The sequence below is a fragment of the Schistocerca gregaria genome, chromosome 4, assembly GCF_023897955.1.
Source record: "Schistocerca gregaria isolate iqSchGreg1 chromosome 4, iqSchGreg1.2, whole genome shotgun sequence".
Classification (NCBI taxonomy): domain Eukaryota; kingdom Metazoa; phylum Arthropoda; class Insecta; order Orthoptera; family Acrididae; genus Schistocerca; species Schistocerca gregaria.
Window position 1 is genome coordinate 419643939 of NC_064923.1, and position 17870 is coordinate 419661808.

The 17870-nt window shown below is 37.3% G+C and overlaps 1 protein-coding gene and 2 non-coding genes across 3 annotated transcripts in view; 1 reads left to right on the forward strand and 2 right to left on the reverse strand.

Moving 5' to 3' along the window:
* Positions 1–813: 813 nt before the first annotated feature.
* Positions 814–888, reverse strand: Trnas-cga (transfer RNA serine (anticodon CGA)). The gene has a single exon. It is a non-coding gene; the product is annotated as a tRNA-Ser (tRNA).
* Positions 889–1051: 163 nt separating this feature from the next.
* Positions 1052–1126, forward strand: Trnas-cga (transfer RNA serine (anticodon CGA)). Its single transcript has one exon. It is a non-coding gene; the product is annotated as a tRNA-Ser (tRNA).
* A 9993-nt stretch (positions 1127–11119) lies between these two features.
* The window catches only part of LOC126267035 (hexokinase type 2-like), a 183867-nt gene continuing 177116 nt past the window's right edge, over positions 11120–17870 (reverse strand). Inside the window, exon 9 of the mRNA XM_049971821.1 lies at positions 11120–11718. Within this exon, the coding sequence (XP_049827778.1) occupies positions 11641–11718 (78 nt within the window). The 3' untranslated portion in view covers positions 11120–11640. The remainder of the gene's footprint in view (positions 11719–17870) is intronic.

A 17870-nucleotide genomic window follows, 5' to 3' on the forward strand; every position in this document is an offset into this window, starting at 1 on the left:
AAGGAAGAGATAAATCAGTCTGAGCAATATCTGACTTTGACCCAACTGCCCTTTGAACTCATTGATTCGTTAGTTACAAGCTACTGCAGAAAAAGTATCAGGCTCTGATGAGATATTATTTATAGAAAAAATTAATACTTTAATATTGTTGTTGTTAAAATATAAACAGCATAGAATTGTAATTGTAGGTGATATTAACATAGATATAAGGGCAAAGAGAGAAAAATGTAATTCATATGATTAACACTCTGAAGTCATTAAACTATTACTGTCTCAATGAAAAACCCACTAGACTGAAAACATGCCTTAATAACATAATTAGCAATGTACAAAGAGACTCCATACAATGTGATGTAATAGAATTAGGAATATCAGATCATGCAGGGCTATGGCTTCAAATAGAAAAGTTAGCCTTCAGTTCTACAGAGAGAGAAGTGACACATAGAATTCTAGGTGAATCCAATGTAAACAAAATGATAAACCAGTTAAAAGAAATGGATTGGACTCATGTAATGGATAACAAGAAAACGATTAATAAATGTTTTTCCATTTTCCTGACAGAGATCAAGCATATAGTAGAAAAGGTACCAGAGTAATATTACTCATAAGCAACAAAATACTAACAAATGGTACACCCCACAACTTAACAAACTCAGAATACTACTGATGACTATGAAAGACAAATCTCATAACAGTGATAGGGACAAGGAAAATTACACTAAAATGAGACACCTTTACAGATTAGAAATAAAAAATGCTAAGTGCTGTGCAAATGATGAATATATTTTAAATTTCCTGGCAGATTAAAACTGTGTGCCCGACCGAGACTCGAACTCGGGACCTTTGCCTTTCGCGGGCAAGTGCTCTACCAACTGAGCTACCGAAGCACGACTCACGCCCGGTACTCACAGCTTTACTTCTGCCAGTATCCGTCTCCTACCTTCCAAACTTTACAGAAGCTCTTCTGGTTTGCAGAAGAGCTTCTGTAAAGTTTGGAAGGTAGGAGACGGATACTGGCAGAAGTAAAGCTGTGAGTACCGGGCGTGAGTCGTGCTTCGGTAGCTCAGTTGGTAGAGCACTTGCCCGCGAAAGGCAAAGGTCCCGAGTTCGAGTCTCGGTCGGGCACACAGTTTTAATCTGCCAGGAAGTTTCATATCAGCGCACACTCCGCTGCAGAGTGAAAATCTCATTCTGGAATATATTTTAAATTCTAAAAATAATTGTAAAGCTGCCTGGACTGTCATTAAAAGGGAAATAAATAATACCAATAAAAAAAAAGAGTATCCCTATTGACTGAAATATTCTCAATGAATATTTTGTAAATAGCGTCACCACCCCACCCATCAATTCTGCCTCTGATGCAGAAGCATTGCTCACTTGTGCAAAACAGACAAGAAGTAAGAAGTTCACCTGTACCCGAATAACATTAAATGATATTCATAAGTCAATAAACAAATTAAGTAATTCCAAAACAGAAGATTATTATGGACTCAGTAATCCCATCATTAAACGTATAGCAAAAGAAATTGAAATGCCACTTCTCTCACTATCAAACAGAGTACTTGATGAAGGAATATTCCTCGACTGTCTTAAGCTCACAGTTACATTGCCTGTGTATAAAAAAGGTGAAAGAAACCTCCCAAATAACTACAGACTCATTTCAATAGTACCAATCATATCCAAGTTTGTAGAAAATTGTGTGCATAAGCAGATATACAGGTATTTTGAAACCAACAATATTTTAAATGAGCAACAGTTTGGCTTCAGGTCACACCTATCAACTGTAAAGCAGTAGAAGCTTTGGTAAGCAATGTTTATGAAGGGTATGAAAAAAGGGTATCAATGTCTGGAACACTTATTGACCTAAGTAAAGCTTTTGACTCGGTGTCACATGACATGCTCATCAAAAAGTTAAAATACTATGGCATTGAAGATGACACACTCCAACTATTCAGATCTTATCTAAGCAATAGGTTACAACTTGTATATGCAAATAGGCAGAGGTCAGAAATACTCCCTATAGAAAGAGAAATACCCCAAGGCTCTGTTCTTGGACCTTTTCTGTTCATTGTCTATGTTAATGACTTCTCAAAATACATACCATTTAAGAACATACTATATGCTGACGATATGACATTAATAAGTACAGGAGAGAACTTACTGGACAAAAATAGAGTAATGATGCAAATGGCTAATTACTGGTGGTTGGCTAACCAGCTGGGCATAAATCAAACAAAAACAGAAGAAATAATATTTAATCTCAAAGTAACTAAAAATGAAAACAAAACAGTGAAATTACTTGGGCTAATCATATACCAAAAGCTCTCATGGGAAGGACACACCAATTATCTACGTAGTAAACTAGCACGAGTACTTTTCTTATTGTATAAATTAAGAAACAGTGTGAGCAAGCAATTGCTACTCCACTCGTACTATGCTATTTTTCATTCCCAACTGTAATATGGAATATTGCTTTGGGGTAACTCCCCAGGGGCTGAATGTATTTTCAGATGGCAGAAGAAAGCAATCAGGTGCATGGAGGGGTTAGCACCCAGAGAGTCCTGCAGAAATTATTTTAAATCCCTTGGCGTAATGACAGTGCCAAGCATGTACATATATAACTGTCTAATATATGCCAGAGAAAATCTGAAAAAAATGAACATGAGATGTGATGTGCATGCACACAGTACAAGAAACAGTAACCTGCTGGACTTGCCTTCCACAAGACTTGCTGTAGTCCATAATAACTATAAGTATTTAAGCATAAAATTTTTCAATAAGTTACCATGCTCAGCTCGTACAGTACCACTAAATAAATATAAGAATACATTGCAAACCTGGCTAAAAAACAATGAATTCTGTACAACTGAAGAATTCTTAGAAACTAATCATCAAAATATATGTTTTACCTAAGTTATGAAGAAAATGTTTTGATATTATATAAGCTAGTTATTTACTGTGATTCTTTTCTTGTGTGTGTATTTAATTACTGTAAAACACATTGTTTTACATAATGCTGTAGAAAAGATCTTTAGTTCCTTTTCTCCCCTTTCTGTAACTTTTTGAATATCCTACTGAAAGTAAAACCCTCTGTAAACTTTGGCGAAGCCAATTGTATGAAAAATACTGAAAGGCTAATAAAAATATTCTATTCTATTACATTCTAAAGTATCCTGACATCCCTCATTTCAATCCCAAACAGTATTCTACTTCAAAAGTTCGCACAGGCATGAAGCATTCAAAGCTTGGCTGCTACAAAATTTTCTATAGAATCCAGTTAACCCAAAAAATGATTTAAGCTGTTTTTTGTTGCAAGTAGCAGGAAAATTAGCAATAGCATCAAGTTTGTCTTTATCATGTGCAATTCCATTCTCAGATATAACATGTCCCAAAAATTTACTTCTTCCACATCAGATTTACACTTAACTATAAAGTCATACCTCCTGATTCCAATTTTAAAAACACAGCTCTTAACAGATCCAAATGTTGTTCCCCAAGTCTTTTCAGTGGCCAAAGTGCCATCGACATGCAAAATTAATTTTGAACTCATTTCACTTCTCTAGACAGAATCCAAAGATCTTGTGAATTCAGTTACAGATACATTTAGCCCAAATTGCTCCCCACAGTATTGAAAACACTTACCTCCATACAAAAATTCAGTATACTCGCTACAATTAATTTCAAGTGGAATCTGGTGAAATCCAGTGGTCAAGTCCAAACTGCTCACGAATTTTGCATGATAAAATTTATGTAACAGCTCATCCATTTTCTCAGGATGGTTTAATTTGGTGACATTTTCATGGGTAGCAGCTCCCAACTCACTCAGTTTTTCTGCTATGGCCTTCTGTTCCACTCTGATGTCATCAACATTCTTTAATTGCTTCACTGACTCACCTACAAACTAATTTTCTAAAACAATAAATTTATTTTATAAAACACCAACTTTTTCATTCACACTTTTTAACCCCTCTGACAACCCATTTATTAACTCTGAAACTAATTACTAAGTTGACCTATCTGATCTTGTACCCTGTCCATTTTGCTATTGTTTTCAGTTTTCAAGTCATTTAATTGTCCTTGTAGTGAAGTTTGCTAATCATTTAGCCTTTTATTATTCACGTTAAATTTGCTATCATTATGTGTTCTTATTTTCTCTAGTTTTGCCAAAATTAACTGCAAAACATCAGTCTTTACTGTTTCTTTACTCTCTACGATTTTACTTGGCTCAAACATGTCCTGACTTTATCCTGCAGCTTCAATTTATACCTCACTTTTGCTTTTGATGCTATTCATTTTGTTAACATGCATACAAGTCCACAGATACATTAACTTCACAATTAGTTTGTACTCATCTTTCCTTTTTGATGTCCATGATTGTAGTTGTAAAGTCCTCCTCACTTTCATTATATCTGGTCCATCATTATTGGTAGTGCATCGTCACTGTTGGTATAAAGATACTTTGTTGGAGAGCCTTCTGTTTTTATCAAAAGTTTATTCATCCATAAATTTCAAAAATCAACAAGATAAAACAATTTCTACAATGGACAAACCTTCATTATTAGTCAAAGAACCCCAGACAAACCTCCACTTGTAACCTCCCTCCTCCATCCTTCTTCCATCTATTGTCCACATTAAACACTGCCCAGTCCAAGTAATCAATAAGCAGTCTTTTATGATGAGTTAAGAGGAGCGAAGACTAGTATAAACTTTCAAGTTTAGTTAGGTTCTTCTTGTCTAGCACTGATTCATGAAGCTGAAAATCTAACATCAGGTCCTCACAGTTGGTTTCAACTAAATAAACTGGAATATTGTTGTTGCAGAATTTTTTATGTAAATATATTTTCTGTTATTTTAGTATATAATACAGTTTTTTGATATTTCACATTAACAAAGCTGAAATTACATTTTTTGCATCTATTATACAAAAAGACATCCAATCACATCAGAAGCAAGCTTACAACTACTCACACTCTGTGCAAATAAGCGGAAATAACAAAATTCCAAAGCATTTACAATTTTTCTTAACAAATGAATTCCTACTAGATTTCATTATGTTATTAATTTCAATTATTATTTCACAAATGAATCCAGAAATAAACATTGTGTAATTAATAATAGAAATTTTAAGCGTGCAAATAATTAATAATCTTAAATGTTTCTAAAAAGATAATTTTACCTATACATTCAGAACTAGAACTTATCAATTATAACATCTAAACTAAACTATTTTATAAAGTAATTTCTTTTCATAAATTTTACCACGAAATATAACATACTGTGTATAAATATGATAGAATGAAACATTCCACGTGAGAAAAATACATACATAAAACAGATGCTGTGACTTACCAAACGAGAAAGCGCTGGTAGATACACACAACAAAAAACACACAAACACACACACAAATTTCAAGCTTCCGCAACCCAAGGTTGCTTCATCAGGAAAGAGGGAAGGAGAGGGAAAAACGAAAGGATGTGGGTTTTACGGGAGAGGGTAAGGAGTCATTCCAAACCCTGGAGCAGAAATACTTACCTTAGGGGAAAAAAGGACAGGTATACACTCGCACACACACACACACACACACACACACACACACACACACACACACACACACACACACACATACATCCGCACATATACAGACACAGGCAGACATATGTAAAGGCAAAGAGGTTGGGCAGAGTTGTTAGTTGAAGCGGAAGTACAGAGGCAAAGATGTTGTTGAATGACAAGTGATATACAAGGGGCGGCAACTTGAAATTAGTGGAGGTTGAGGACTGGTGGGTAACGGGAAGAGAGAATATATTGAAGGGCAAGTTCCCATTTCCAGAATTCCGATAGCTTGGTGCCAGTGGGGAGTATCCAGATAACCCGGACGGTGTAAAACTGTGCCAAGATGTGCTGGCCATCAACCAAGGCATGTTTAGCCACAGGGTGATCCTCATTACCAACAAACACTGTCTGCCTGTGTCCGTTCATGAGAATGGACAGTTTGTTGCTAGTCATTCCCACATAGAAGGCTTCACAGTGTAGGCAGGTCAGTTGGTAAATCACGTGGGTGCTTTCACACGTGGCTCTGCCTTTGATCATGTACACCTTCTGGGTTACAGGACTGGAGTAGGTGGTAGTGGGAGGGTGCACGGGACAGGTTTTACACCAGGGGTGGTTACAAGGGTAGGAGCCAGAGGGTAGGGAAGGTGGTTTGGGGATTTCATAGGGATGAACCAAGAGATTACGAAGGTTAGGTGGATGGCGGAAAGACAATCTTGGTGGAGTGGGGAGGATTTCATGAAGGATGGATCTCATTTCAGGGCAGTATTTGAGGAAGTTGTATCCCTGCTGGAGAGCCACATTCAGAGTCAGATCCAGTCCCAGAAAGTATCCTGTCACAAGTGGGGCACTTTTGGGGTTCTTCTGTGGGAGGTTCTGGGTTTGAGGGGATGAGAAGTGGCTCTGGTTATTTGCTTCTGTACCAGGTTGGGAGGGTAGTTGCGGGATGCGAAAGCTGTTTTCAGGTTATTGGTGTAATGGTTCAGGGATTCAGGACTGGAGCAGATTCGTTTACCACAAAGACCTAAGCTGTAGGGAAGGGACCACTTGATATGGAATGGGTGGCAGCTGTCATAATGGAGGTACTGTTGCTTGTTGGTGGGTTTGATGTGGACGGATGGAAATCAATGTTGAGGAAAGTGGCATGGGATTTGGAGTAGGACCAGGTGAATCTGATGGAACCAAAGGAGTTGAGGTTGAAGAGGAAATTCTGGAGTTCTTCTTCACTGTGAATCTAGATCATGAAGATGTCATCAATAAATCTGTACCAAACTTTGGGTTGGCAAGCTTGGGTAACCAAGAATCCTTCTTCTAAGTGACCCATAAATATGTTGGCATACGAGGGGGCCATCCTGGTACCCATGGCTGTTTCTTGTAATTGTTGATATGTCTGCCCTTCAAAAGGGAAGAAGTTGTGAGTTAGGGTGGAGCTGAGTCTGGTAATGCGGAAAGAGGTTTTAGGTAGGGTGGCAGATGATTGGCGTGAAAGGAAGTGCTCCATTGCAGTGAGGCCCTGGACATGTGGGATATTTTTGTATAAGGAAGTGGCATCAATGGTTACAAGGATGGTTTCCAAGGGTACCAGATTGGAAAAGGATTCCAGGCAATCGAGAAAATGGTTGGTGTCTTTGATGAAGGATGGTAGACTGCATGTAATGGGTTGAAGGTGTTGATCTATGTAGGCAGAGATACGTTCTGTGGGGGCTTGGTAACCAGCTACAATGGGGCAGCCAGGATGTTTGGGTTTGTGAATTTTAGGAAGTAGGTAGAAGGTAGGAGTGCGAGGTGTCGGTGGGGTCAGGAGTTTGATGGAGTCAGGTGAAAGGTTTTGTAGGGGGCCTAAGGTTCTGAGGATTCCTTGAAGCTCCGCCTTGACATCAGGAATGGGATTACCTTGGCAAACTTTGTATGTAGTGTTGTCTGAAAGCTGACACAGACCTTTAGCCACATACTACTGATTCACCCACGTGGAATGTTTCTTTCTGTTATATTCATATCATTAATTTGAACCCAACAATTACGTTTTTATTGTCACTATTACATTTTAGAATCTTTTCTGTCATCTTACTTTCTCTTTTTGTTTGTACAAGTAGTTTAACTTTGTATTCACCTTCTCTTTTTACCGTAATCTGCCATACAATTTTATTCTGCCTGTATATACTCAACACTACATACGAAGTTTGCCCTGAAATGAGATCCATCCTTCATGAAATCCGCCCCACTCCACCAAGAGTGTCTTTCCGCCATCCACCTAACCTTCGTAATCTCTTGGTTCATCCCTATGAAATCCCCAAACCACCTTCCCTACCCTCTAGCTCCTACCCTTGTAACTGCCCCTGGTGTAAAAACCTGTCCCATGCACCATCCCACCACCACTCCAGTCCTGTAACCCAGAAGGCATGGCCAGCAAATCTTGGCACAGTTTTACACCATCCGGGTTATCTGGATATTTCCCACTGACACCAAGCTATCAGAATTCCGGAGATGGGAACTTGCCCATCAATATATTCTCTCTTCTCGTTACCCACCAGTCCTCAACCTCCGCTAATTTCAAGTTGCCGCCCCTTGTACATCACTTGTCATTCAACAACATCTTTGCCTCTGTACTTCTGCCTCGACTAATGTCTCTGCCCAACATCTTTGCTCTTACATATGTCTACCTGTGCTTGTATATGTTCGAATGGATATGTGTGTATGTGCGAGGGTATACAGGTCCTTTTTCCCCCTAAAGTAAGTCTTTCTGCTCCAGGGTTTGGAATGACTCCTTACCCTCTCCCGTAAAACCCACATCCTTTCGTCTTTCCCTCTGCTTCCCTCTTTCCAGATGAAGCAACCTTGGGTCGAAAAAGCTTGAAATTTGTGTGTGTGTTTGTATGTTTTTTTTATTGTGTCTATCTACCAGTGCTTTCTTGTTTGGTAAGTCACTGAATCTGTTTTATATGTATATACTGTGTATAAAATTGTACGAAAGATTTCAGAAAAGCAACTGAGATAATACTGACCTGTCCGTTGAGGAAAAGTAATGCTACAGGAGGACATACCATTACAACTCATTCCAAGGATATCTTAGACTTATGGCATGTTGCCCCATCTTGTCAGAAGTAGTAGTGCTGTCTTTCATATTTAATGAGTTGAGCACAAAATGTATCTAAAATTTCCATGTATGGAACTATGTTGGAGGTAGTGTCAAAAAATATCAGTCCAGCGATGTGCGTTCCTGTTATACCACATCAGATGTGGTTTTTTATCATGGAATGGTTGCTGAAACACAGCGTTAGTTTTCCATTACCCAGTCCCTTGTGTTCCGTGAATCCACATGACCAGAAAGATGAAGCCATGCTTCATCACTCATGTAAAGTGTTTAACATACCATCGTTGATGTTATTCATAAGCCACATGCCGTAATTCACACATTTCTTCATCCTCCTACAAGTGGTACACAACTGTCACACAATATGGCTTCCAGTTACGACTTTTCAATATCTGCTGGCAACTCCTCCTGCTTAAGTGTGTCTGTTGGGCCAGTTTACATATATAGACTTCTTTGGCCTCTGAATAATTCTTTGATGAATGTCTGCAATAACTTCTAGTATGTGAACTAAAGGAATTCTTTGTCATTTTACATTTTGCACATATCTGTAGGTGCGCCAATTTCTATACAGTCCTTGTACTGGTCTCTTTGCTGGTTGTTCTTTATCCAGATACTTGAGCCCAAAAATTTCATCAACTTCCTTAATCAAACCTGTTTCCATACCTGCTTCTACAATTTCAAGTCTTTCGCTACTGAGAACATAATTTTGCAGACAGAAAAGAATAACATCTAACTTTACTGAAGAAATAAACTGAAATTCTGACAGAAGAATGCTAACAATCAATTATCACATAAAGCTGTCCAATATTGTAGCTATTTACTCCATTTAAGAAGTCAAAATATTGCATTTGCATTCAAAGGGGAGGTGGGTTACTTTCAACTGCACCACCCTGTACAAAAGCTATAAATGTTAAGTCTGTCTTCCTTCAGCCTATATACTAACCTAAGTTGTAGAGTCAGTATTGTCTTGCAGATTTCTACTTTTCTCCTGAACCCTAACTGTTCTTTCCTGAGGTTAGCTTCTACAAATTTTTCCATTCTTCTGTAAATAATTTGAATCATTATTGTGCAATCATGACTTATTAAACTGATATTTCAATAATATTCATACCTGTCTGCACCTGCCATCTTTGGAATGGAAACGGTTACATTCTTTGTGAAGTCTGAGGTAATTTTAGCTGTCTCACAAGTCTTACACACCAGTTGGAATAGTGGCTTTCCCAAGCATTTCAAAAATTTTAAGAATACCACCTTGTTTCAACTTACATCTTTGAGTGCTCTGTGAAATTTTTCTCACAATGCCATATTTCCTATCTCACCTTCATCTATTTTCTCCTTTATTTGTATAATACTGTTCCTACCTTCAAGTCTGATTCCCTTTGTACAAATTCTCTATATAACCCTACCACCTTTCAGCCTTCTCCTCTTTGCTTAATACTGGCTTACCATCTGAGCTCTTAATATTCAGAAAGGCACTTCTCTTTCCTTTGATGCCATCTATCTTTCCTGTAGTCCTACATCTATTCATCTACAGCCTTACATTTCTGATCTAATCATTCTTATTTTGCCATTTTGCACTTCCTGATGATCTTATTTTTTGGACATCTGTATTCTTCTTTCTGTGCTTCATGTAAGGCATTTTTATATTTTCTCTTTTCTTCAGTATATCTAGTTGAAAAATACTGGAAAACAAAAACATTGCAACAATTGCTGGAACAATACATCATGGTTGGGCCCATGATATGGCCTGTAAAACTATTTAATGTCAGTCTAAGGGCCATTATTCCATAAGGAATAGTGATACAGGCATTCTTGAGTGTTTGCTCACAAATCTATCTTCAGTGAAAGATAAGACGTGCATTTTTCTAGGCCTTAGCTTTCACTATTTTAACTCAACTTAACATCTATTTGACCACACTGACCATTCCATTCACTGTGTGAATTATATGCCACACACCCTGTAAGGATTCCTGGAAAGCACTACCTACAGTATGGCAGTACATTCAGTTATGATCTGTCATGTATAGCTTGTCTTGGAGTTGCAAGTGACAGTTCCTGTGGATATTAGCAAGTTATCATAATAATGTGATTTGCCTTGTTTAGTAATCCTACTGCAGGTACATGTGGAAGCACTGTCTATCTCTGGCGAGGGTAGCCACAGATATTGTTCACTGGTCACATGTAATTGCTTATCAGGCCAATGTAAAGTTGTGTTTGTATAGTGACTGCCATGTGTTTTGATTACGACATGACTAGAATGTTGGGCTTGTTATTTGCACTATATGAGCTGGTACACATTTCTGTATGAGAAAGAGAGAGTGGGGGGGAGGGGGGGGGGGAGGGGGGAGAGAGAGAGAGAGAGAGAGAGAGAGAGAGAGAGAGAGAGAGAGAGAGAGATCTCACGCATTGTGCTTGGAACATAAATGCAATGCACACACACAACTAAGTAGTCATAGTTGGAATTGTATCAATTTCAATCATGAACTATTATTGTTTGCTTTTTTGGACTAATTTATAATTTAATCTGTTGTAACATAATGTTAATTTTGTACTAAACTGGCCCTAAAGCGTCTATGTAGGAGTTCCTGACGTAAGTTCCAACAAGTATGCCAGCCACATATATAATCTGTTGCACCTGTGAGAATAAGCATATTTTTCTTATGATATGCCACTTAGCTGAACTGGTAAACCTGTTAAAGCACTCTCACACAGCAACGCAAAGAAACATCCATAATGAATGTACTTACAGGCAGTTTATGCAGTGAGTTTTCATTTTTCCTTTACATCCTTATCTAGATACAGATCTTTACACAAAGATACCGTTGAATTCAACATATTTCATTTGTTTAATACAAAGAGATGTGGTGGTCTCATTGTTTACAATATCTGCTGGTGAAAAACCCAGGCCACAAAACATTAAGGCAAATAATTTTTCTACAAGAGAAAAGACAGATTTAAGCTAATCTGCTAAAAACAAAGTGTTTAATTCTGACTGCTGTTAGTCTCCCCGACTGGCAACAGCAGCAACTAGAGCTGCTCCTCTTCCACTTCCATCTTCTGACAACATTAGCTTGAACTGTAATACAAATATTTTTTTTTTAAATTTGTATGTTCATTTTGAAGTAATAGTTACTAATAGTTTTGAAACACTAATTAAAACAGCAGTTACAGTATTAAGTGGTGAGCAAACATTTCCTTAATACTCCAATAACTACATCAACATTTATGTCAACACCGTGTAAACCACTTGGAAGTGCACAGCAGAGGGCATTTACTGATGTATCAGTTGTTATGACTTCTTCCCATTCCATACATGTATGGAGTGCAAGAAGAATGATTGTTTAAATGCCCCTGTGCACGCTGAAATTAGCTTGATCTTATCATCCCTACAGGAGCAATACGTATGGGATTGTAAAATATTCTTAGATTCACCATACTCTTAATTCAATGCTAGTTTTTAGAACTTTATAAGTACAGTTCCTCAGGATTGTTTGCATCTAACTTCAAGTGTCCATCAGTTCAGTTTCTTCAGCATCTCTGTGAGAGTCTCCCATGGGTCAAACAAACCTGTGATCATTTGTGCTGCCCTTCACTGTATATATTCGACATTCACTTTAAGTCCTATTTAGTACAAGTCCCAAACACTTGAGGAATATTCTAGGATGGGTCACATTAGTGTTTTGTATGCAATTTCCTTTGTAGACTGATTTCATTTCCTTAGTAGTCTATTTGATGAGGAATTGACAGAGTCCAGTTGTGACTTGCTGATGTTATAGTAATAGGAGACCACAGTTAACATTTTGGTAAAGTGCACAATTTTCCATTTCTCAACATTTATAGCAAGTTGCCAATTGTTGTCTCACTTAGAAATCTACATTCTTGCTCTTCAACAGTAGCATGGCTACTGGGGAAAAACACATGATTAATCTGATTTTACATCAAAGACCTTACATTTCTGATCACAGACACATAGAAACTCAACATGTGGTCTACACTCAAGCAGAGATTTTTTTTCTCAACTGAAAGAGGTATGCCAAAGCTATTTGGTAATAGTTTGCTACATTAAATGAGAACATTTTTGACAGCTTAAATGTCAGTTCCTCAAAAGTTAAGAATAATTAAACTGTTTGTCAGCATAGAATGAACTTTTTGCCAACAGCTCAGAGAAAAAAAAATTAAAAAGAATATTTAATGAGCAGATTCATTCAGTTTGAATATCTACTCTTTTGTAGGGCAGATCACAAGACTTAATGAGTAGATGAATTCATCCATAATGTATTTACAGGTCACAGAATGAATTTTTCACTCTGCAATGGAGTGTACACTGATTTGAAACTTGTTGCCACATTAATACTGCATACCATGCCTGGATTCAAACCCAGGACCTTTACCTTTCATGGAAAAGTGCTTTACGAAGTAAGTTACCCAAGCATGACTCACAACTCGTCCTCACAGCTTTACTACCGTCACATCCTTTCTTACAGGAATGCTAGTTCCACAAGGTATGCTACCTGTCATGGTAGCAATCTACAAAATTCCAAGATGAGCAATAGCTAATATGAGAGACAATGAATTTTATGCTATTTATAGCATCATACAACCAACAGAGCATATATGATTCTGGCTAGTGGTATACACCATAATGAAAGATAATGTATGGAATGTCTGTGCCTGTGGAACAAAATCTCCAAAAAGGATCTACCCAGAACCATGAATGAACGACAGCTTGGTATGAAAGTAGGGAGTATTTCTCCTCTGTTGATGTGCAAACTGGTTGTTAAGATTGATGAGGTTGAGTGTAGTAAGACTACTTTCATAGTGCACCTAATGGTGTCTATGAAATAAGTGTCATGTAATCTAATCTGTGTAGTGTTTCAGTCACTTTCAAATGTGTGATGTATAACTTGCCGCAAATCTTAAAGTGGACAAATAGTTTTTACGGCCTAAATGTCTTGTCATTTTTTGATGATGCATGAAGAACGTTGAAGCCATTTAATGCCCATGCTGAGATATTTTATGTATGGCTCTGAGGTCTGCCACCAAATCATGTTTTGTAAACCACACAAAATTTTTTAAGGATTCTACCCCTGTGAAATTGAGGAACTTGTTGGGTGATGACAAAGATGTTCTAGCCCTCAGGAATGAGATGCCTTGCGAATGTGGATTGACATATATTGGCCAAACAACTTGTACAGTATAAGATGTGTGTAATGTACGCTACCTCCATATACATCTGAGCCAAGTGGAAAAATATACAATAGCAGAGAATAGCCACAGTACATGACACCACACAATGTACAAGAGGACAAAGATTATACACTCAGTTTCATCTATGGGACCCATAGAATAAAGGAGACGGTACTATTATTGGTAATCTAATAATTTAATAATGGAGAATCCACCAAGCTACCATTTTCTGTTTGGCAGCAGCAGCACTGGTGACTTGGTGCATGCATGAAAGGTTACAGTTCATTTCCCAGCAGGGGCTCTGGACTTAATACTGATAATTTCAAGCAGTTGCTTTGAAGAAATATTGTGGGATTTGCAAAACATGATCTGGGACAGACCCAGAGCATTATAATGAAATCGGCTGTAAAAGCCTGAAGAGTCATGAGAAAATGTTTCTTTGGAGCCCAAGAAATAAAAATCTTCAGCTTGCTTATAGGACTGGAGTCCTTCTTGATATGTAAAAATAATGGGTGTAAGAAATTTTGCAATTCCTCAACACATTAATGGCAGAAGATATTTCATTGGACTATGTTTCCTTTATCAGAGCATCATGAAGGATTTCAGTTCCAAGCCAAGCTACTGCAAATACTGCTACAGGATGATGTCAAATATTTCTAGAACAAGGTGCAGGAAAGGTTTCCTTTTCTCCTTAAGCAGGCGCCAATGGCCTCTTCAGTATTAACATTGTACAGTAGGTATGTGAAGATGGAATTACACACTGACATTAGCATTTATGAAATAAGTGCACTTCTCATGTCAAGCCCAAAAGCTACTGAAAAAACAAATACGTGTGCCTTCAGAGTATTCTCACAGTCTGAAAGAATTATCCCAGACTGTAAAAGAGTACCTTTCAGTTATTTGATTGGCCAGTAAGTATTTTGCAGGCAATTCACTGTTCTAGAGGACTACTATTCTTCATGATGGCTGACATCCTTGAAGGATCTGTCAGGGAGGCTGACAAGATAAGCACTGAGGCTTCAGGAGAACATTGTTATGCTGCGTGCAAAATCAACATATATTCACCTCTTTACCCTTTAAATTTAACAGCCATATGTTTACCCAAACTTTTAAAATGCCATCTTACTGTTCTTTACAACATTCAACTTTAAAATTTATAATCTTTTGCATGTGTTTGAACAAATTCTATAGTACCTCAAAAACATGGTCTTGGAAGGGATTTAACATTTTTTTTAATGTGATAAAAGCCATCATTTATCCACTTTCTGTTTGACGTTGTGGATCAAAAAGAAGTCATAAGCAATTAATCAGCTGAATATGGCCAATGAAACGTTAATTCAGTCATGTGTCAAATAACGGATCGTTTGACAGTATGCGATAGTTGGCTATCATGATGAAGAAAGATGTAACATTCTCAGCTGTTTCTCATGATTCCATCAGTGACTTGTGGTAAGTATATTGTTCTGTACCATTCAGCGCTTAACTGTTCTTTGATACTCTGAAGCAATTATTGCAACGTGTCCAATGTAATGAAAGAAACAAATGATCATTTTCTTGGATGGGCTTCTAGGATGAACTACTTTTGTTGATTTTGGTTCATTTTGGAAAACCCAAACAATTGATTTTGGTTGACTTTCCCAACATTTATCAATGGTGGAAGTGTAGTCAACATGAAATTCTACAGACAAATAGTAAACAGTCTTTTATGAATATAAGTGATTACCAAAAGGTGAACAAAGTGATAGAGGCATCGTTTTGAGTTAGATCTTTAGAAAAAAAGCTGTATCTTTCAAGACCTGCTGTAAACAAACAACAGTATTAATTTCTGGGCTGCTATTGTGTTGCCAAAAACAAATGACATACTTTAAAATAATAATAATAATAATAATAAAACCCGTGGTGGCCCGTGAAAAGAATAAGCCTCCGGTATGTTCTGCCAGTCATAAAAGGCGACGAAAAGAACGAACCACTAATAGGGCTAACCCCCTTTTAGTGTGATTAGTTGGTTCAGGACAGAACTCAAGAAGCCTCGGACAAGCACCATCATGGTCGGGGCCGACGTTTGTACCCTATGCCCGCCCACAATGGTAACGACTCTGCTAGCCAACTGGAAAATGATTTTAATCTAAATAGAGGTGTTTTGCAGGACATGCTTCCTGCAGCCACCCTAGAAGGAAAACAAAGACAGAGGATGAGATGGTCAGATGAAGTTAATCGACACCTCATATTCTGTTATTACCAAGCAACAAACCTAGGAATCAACACAACTGGATCCAGATCACAAGTATACACAACATTTATTATCAGATACGCAGAATTAAAATTTTTAACAGAACAACGACTAGCTGATCAGATCCGTGTAATAATAAAAAATAACGGGATACCCCAGTCAGAATTAGAAAACATCAAACAACAAGTACAACAAATACTGGAACAAAATAATGTGCAATCAGAAGAAGAAAAAAATACAGTAATGGACTCAAACATCCCAGAGAAACCAAACAAAGAACAACACGCATCAAATAAACAATCAGAGGAAAACGAAATCTTAAGACAGCCACCAGAACAAGCACAAATAGAACTCGAAGTAACACACATGTTAGATATAGAAGAAAAATTTCAGCTGACATATATAGAATACAAAGACACAAATACAGACATTAGACCATTCTTGCATAGACCGCCAAATAACCCACAAGTCGAAACAACAATAAAAACTATCAACACAATCATACACAACAAAATAAATGAAAACACAACTATGGAAAAGTTACAACTACTGGTTTATATAGGAGCACTCACTACACTAAATATACACACTAGGCAGAGATCAGAACCAACCAACACACAGAAGAAACCCACAAAACCAGCATGGCAACACAGGCTATAGATCATAATAGAAAAACCGAGAAAAGACATTGGACAGCTAACACAATTTATAAGAAATGAAATGTCAGAAAAAAAAATGAAAAAGGTTAGGTAAAATCTCACAACAAGAAGCGATAGAGCAATTAGATGAAAAGAAGCAGAAATTACAAGCATTGGCCAAACGACTTAGAAGGTACAAAAAAAAGTGAAAATAGAAGGAAACAAAACCAAACATTCAACACAAACCAAAAGAAATTTTACTAGACAATAGATAACACGCACATTAAAATAGACAATCCACCAAACATAACAGACATGGAACACTTCTGGAGCAACATATGGTCAAACCCGGTACAACATAACAGTCCTGCACAGTGGATACAACCAGAAACAGATACATACAAGATGATACCACAAATGCCTGAAGTGATAATTTTGCAACATGAAGTCACCCAAGCAATTAATACTACCCATAATTGGAAAGCCCCTGAAAAAGATAAAATAGCAAATTTCTGGCTAAAGAAGTTCACCTCAACACATTCACATCTAACTAAATTATTTCACAGTTACATTGCAGACCCATACACATTTCCTGATACACTTACACATGGAATAACTTATCTGAAACCTAAAGATCAAGCAGACACAGCAAACCCAGCTAAATATCGCCCCATAACATGCCTACCAACAATAAACAAAATATTAATTTCAGTCATTACACAGAAATTAATGACACATACAACACAGAACAAAATTATAAATGAAGAACAAAAAGGCTGTTGCAAAGGAGCACGAGGATGTAAAAAGCAACTGATAATAAATGCAGAGGTGACATACCAAGCTAAAACTAAATGAAGGTTGCTACACTATGCATAGATTGATTACCAAAAAGCTTTTGATAGTGTACCCCACTCATGGTTACTACAAATATTGGAAATATACAAAGTAGATCCTAAATTGATATAGATCCTAAACATAGTAATGAAAAATTGGAAAACCACACTTAATATCCAAACAAATTCAAATAATATCACATCATAGCCAATACAGATTAAGTGTGGAATATACCAAGGAAACTCATTAAGTCCTTTCTGGTTCTGCCTTGCTCTGAACCCACTATCCAACATGCTAAATAATACAAATTATGGATACAATATTACTGGAACATACCCA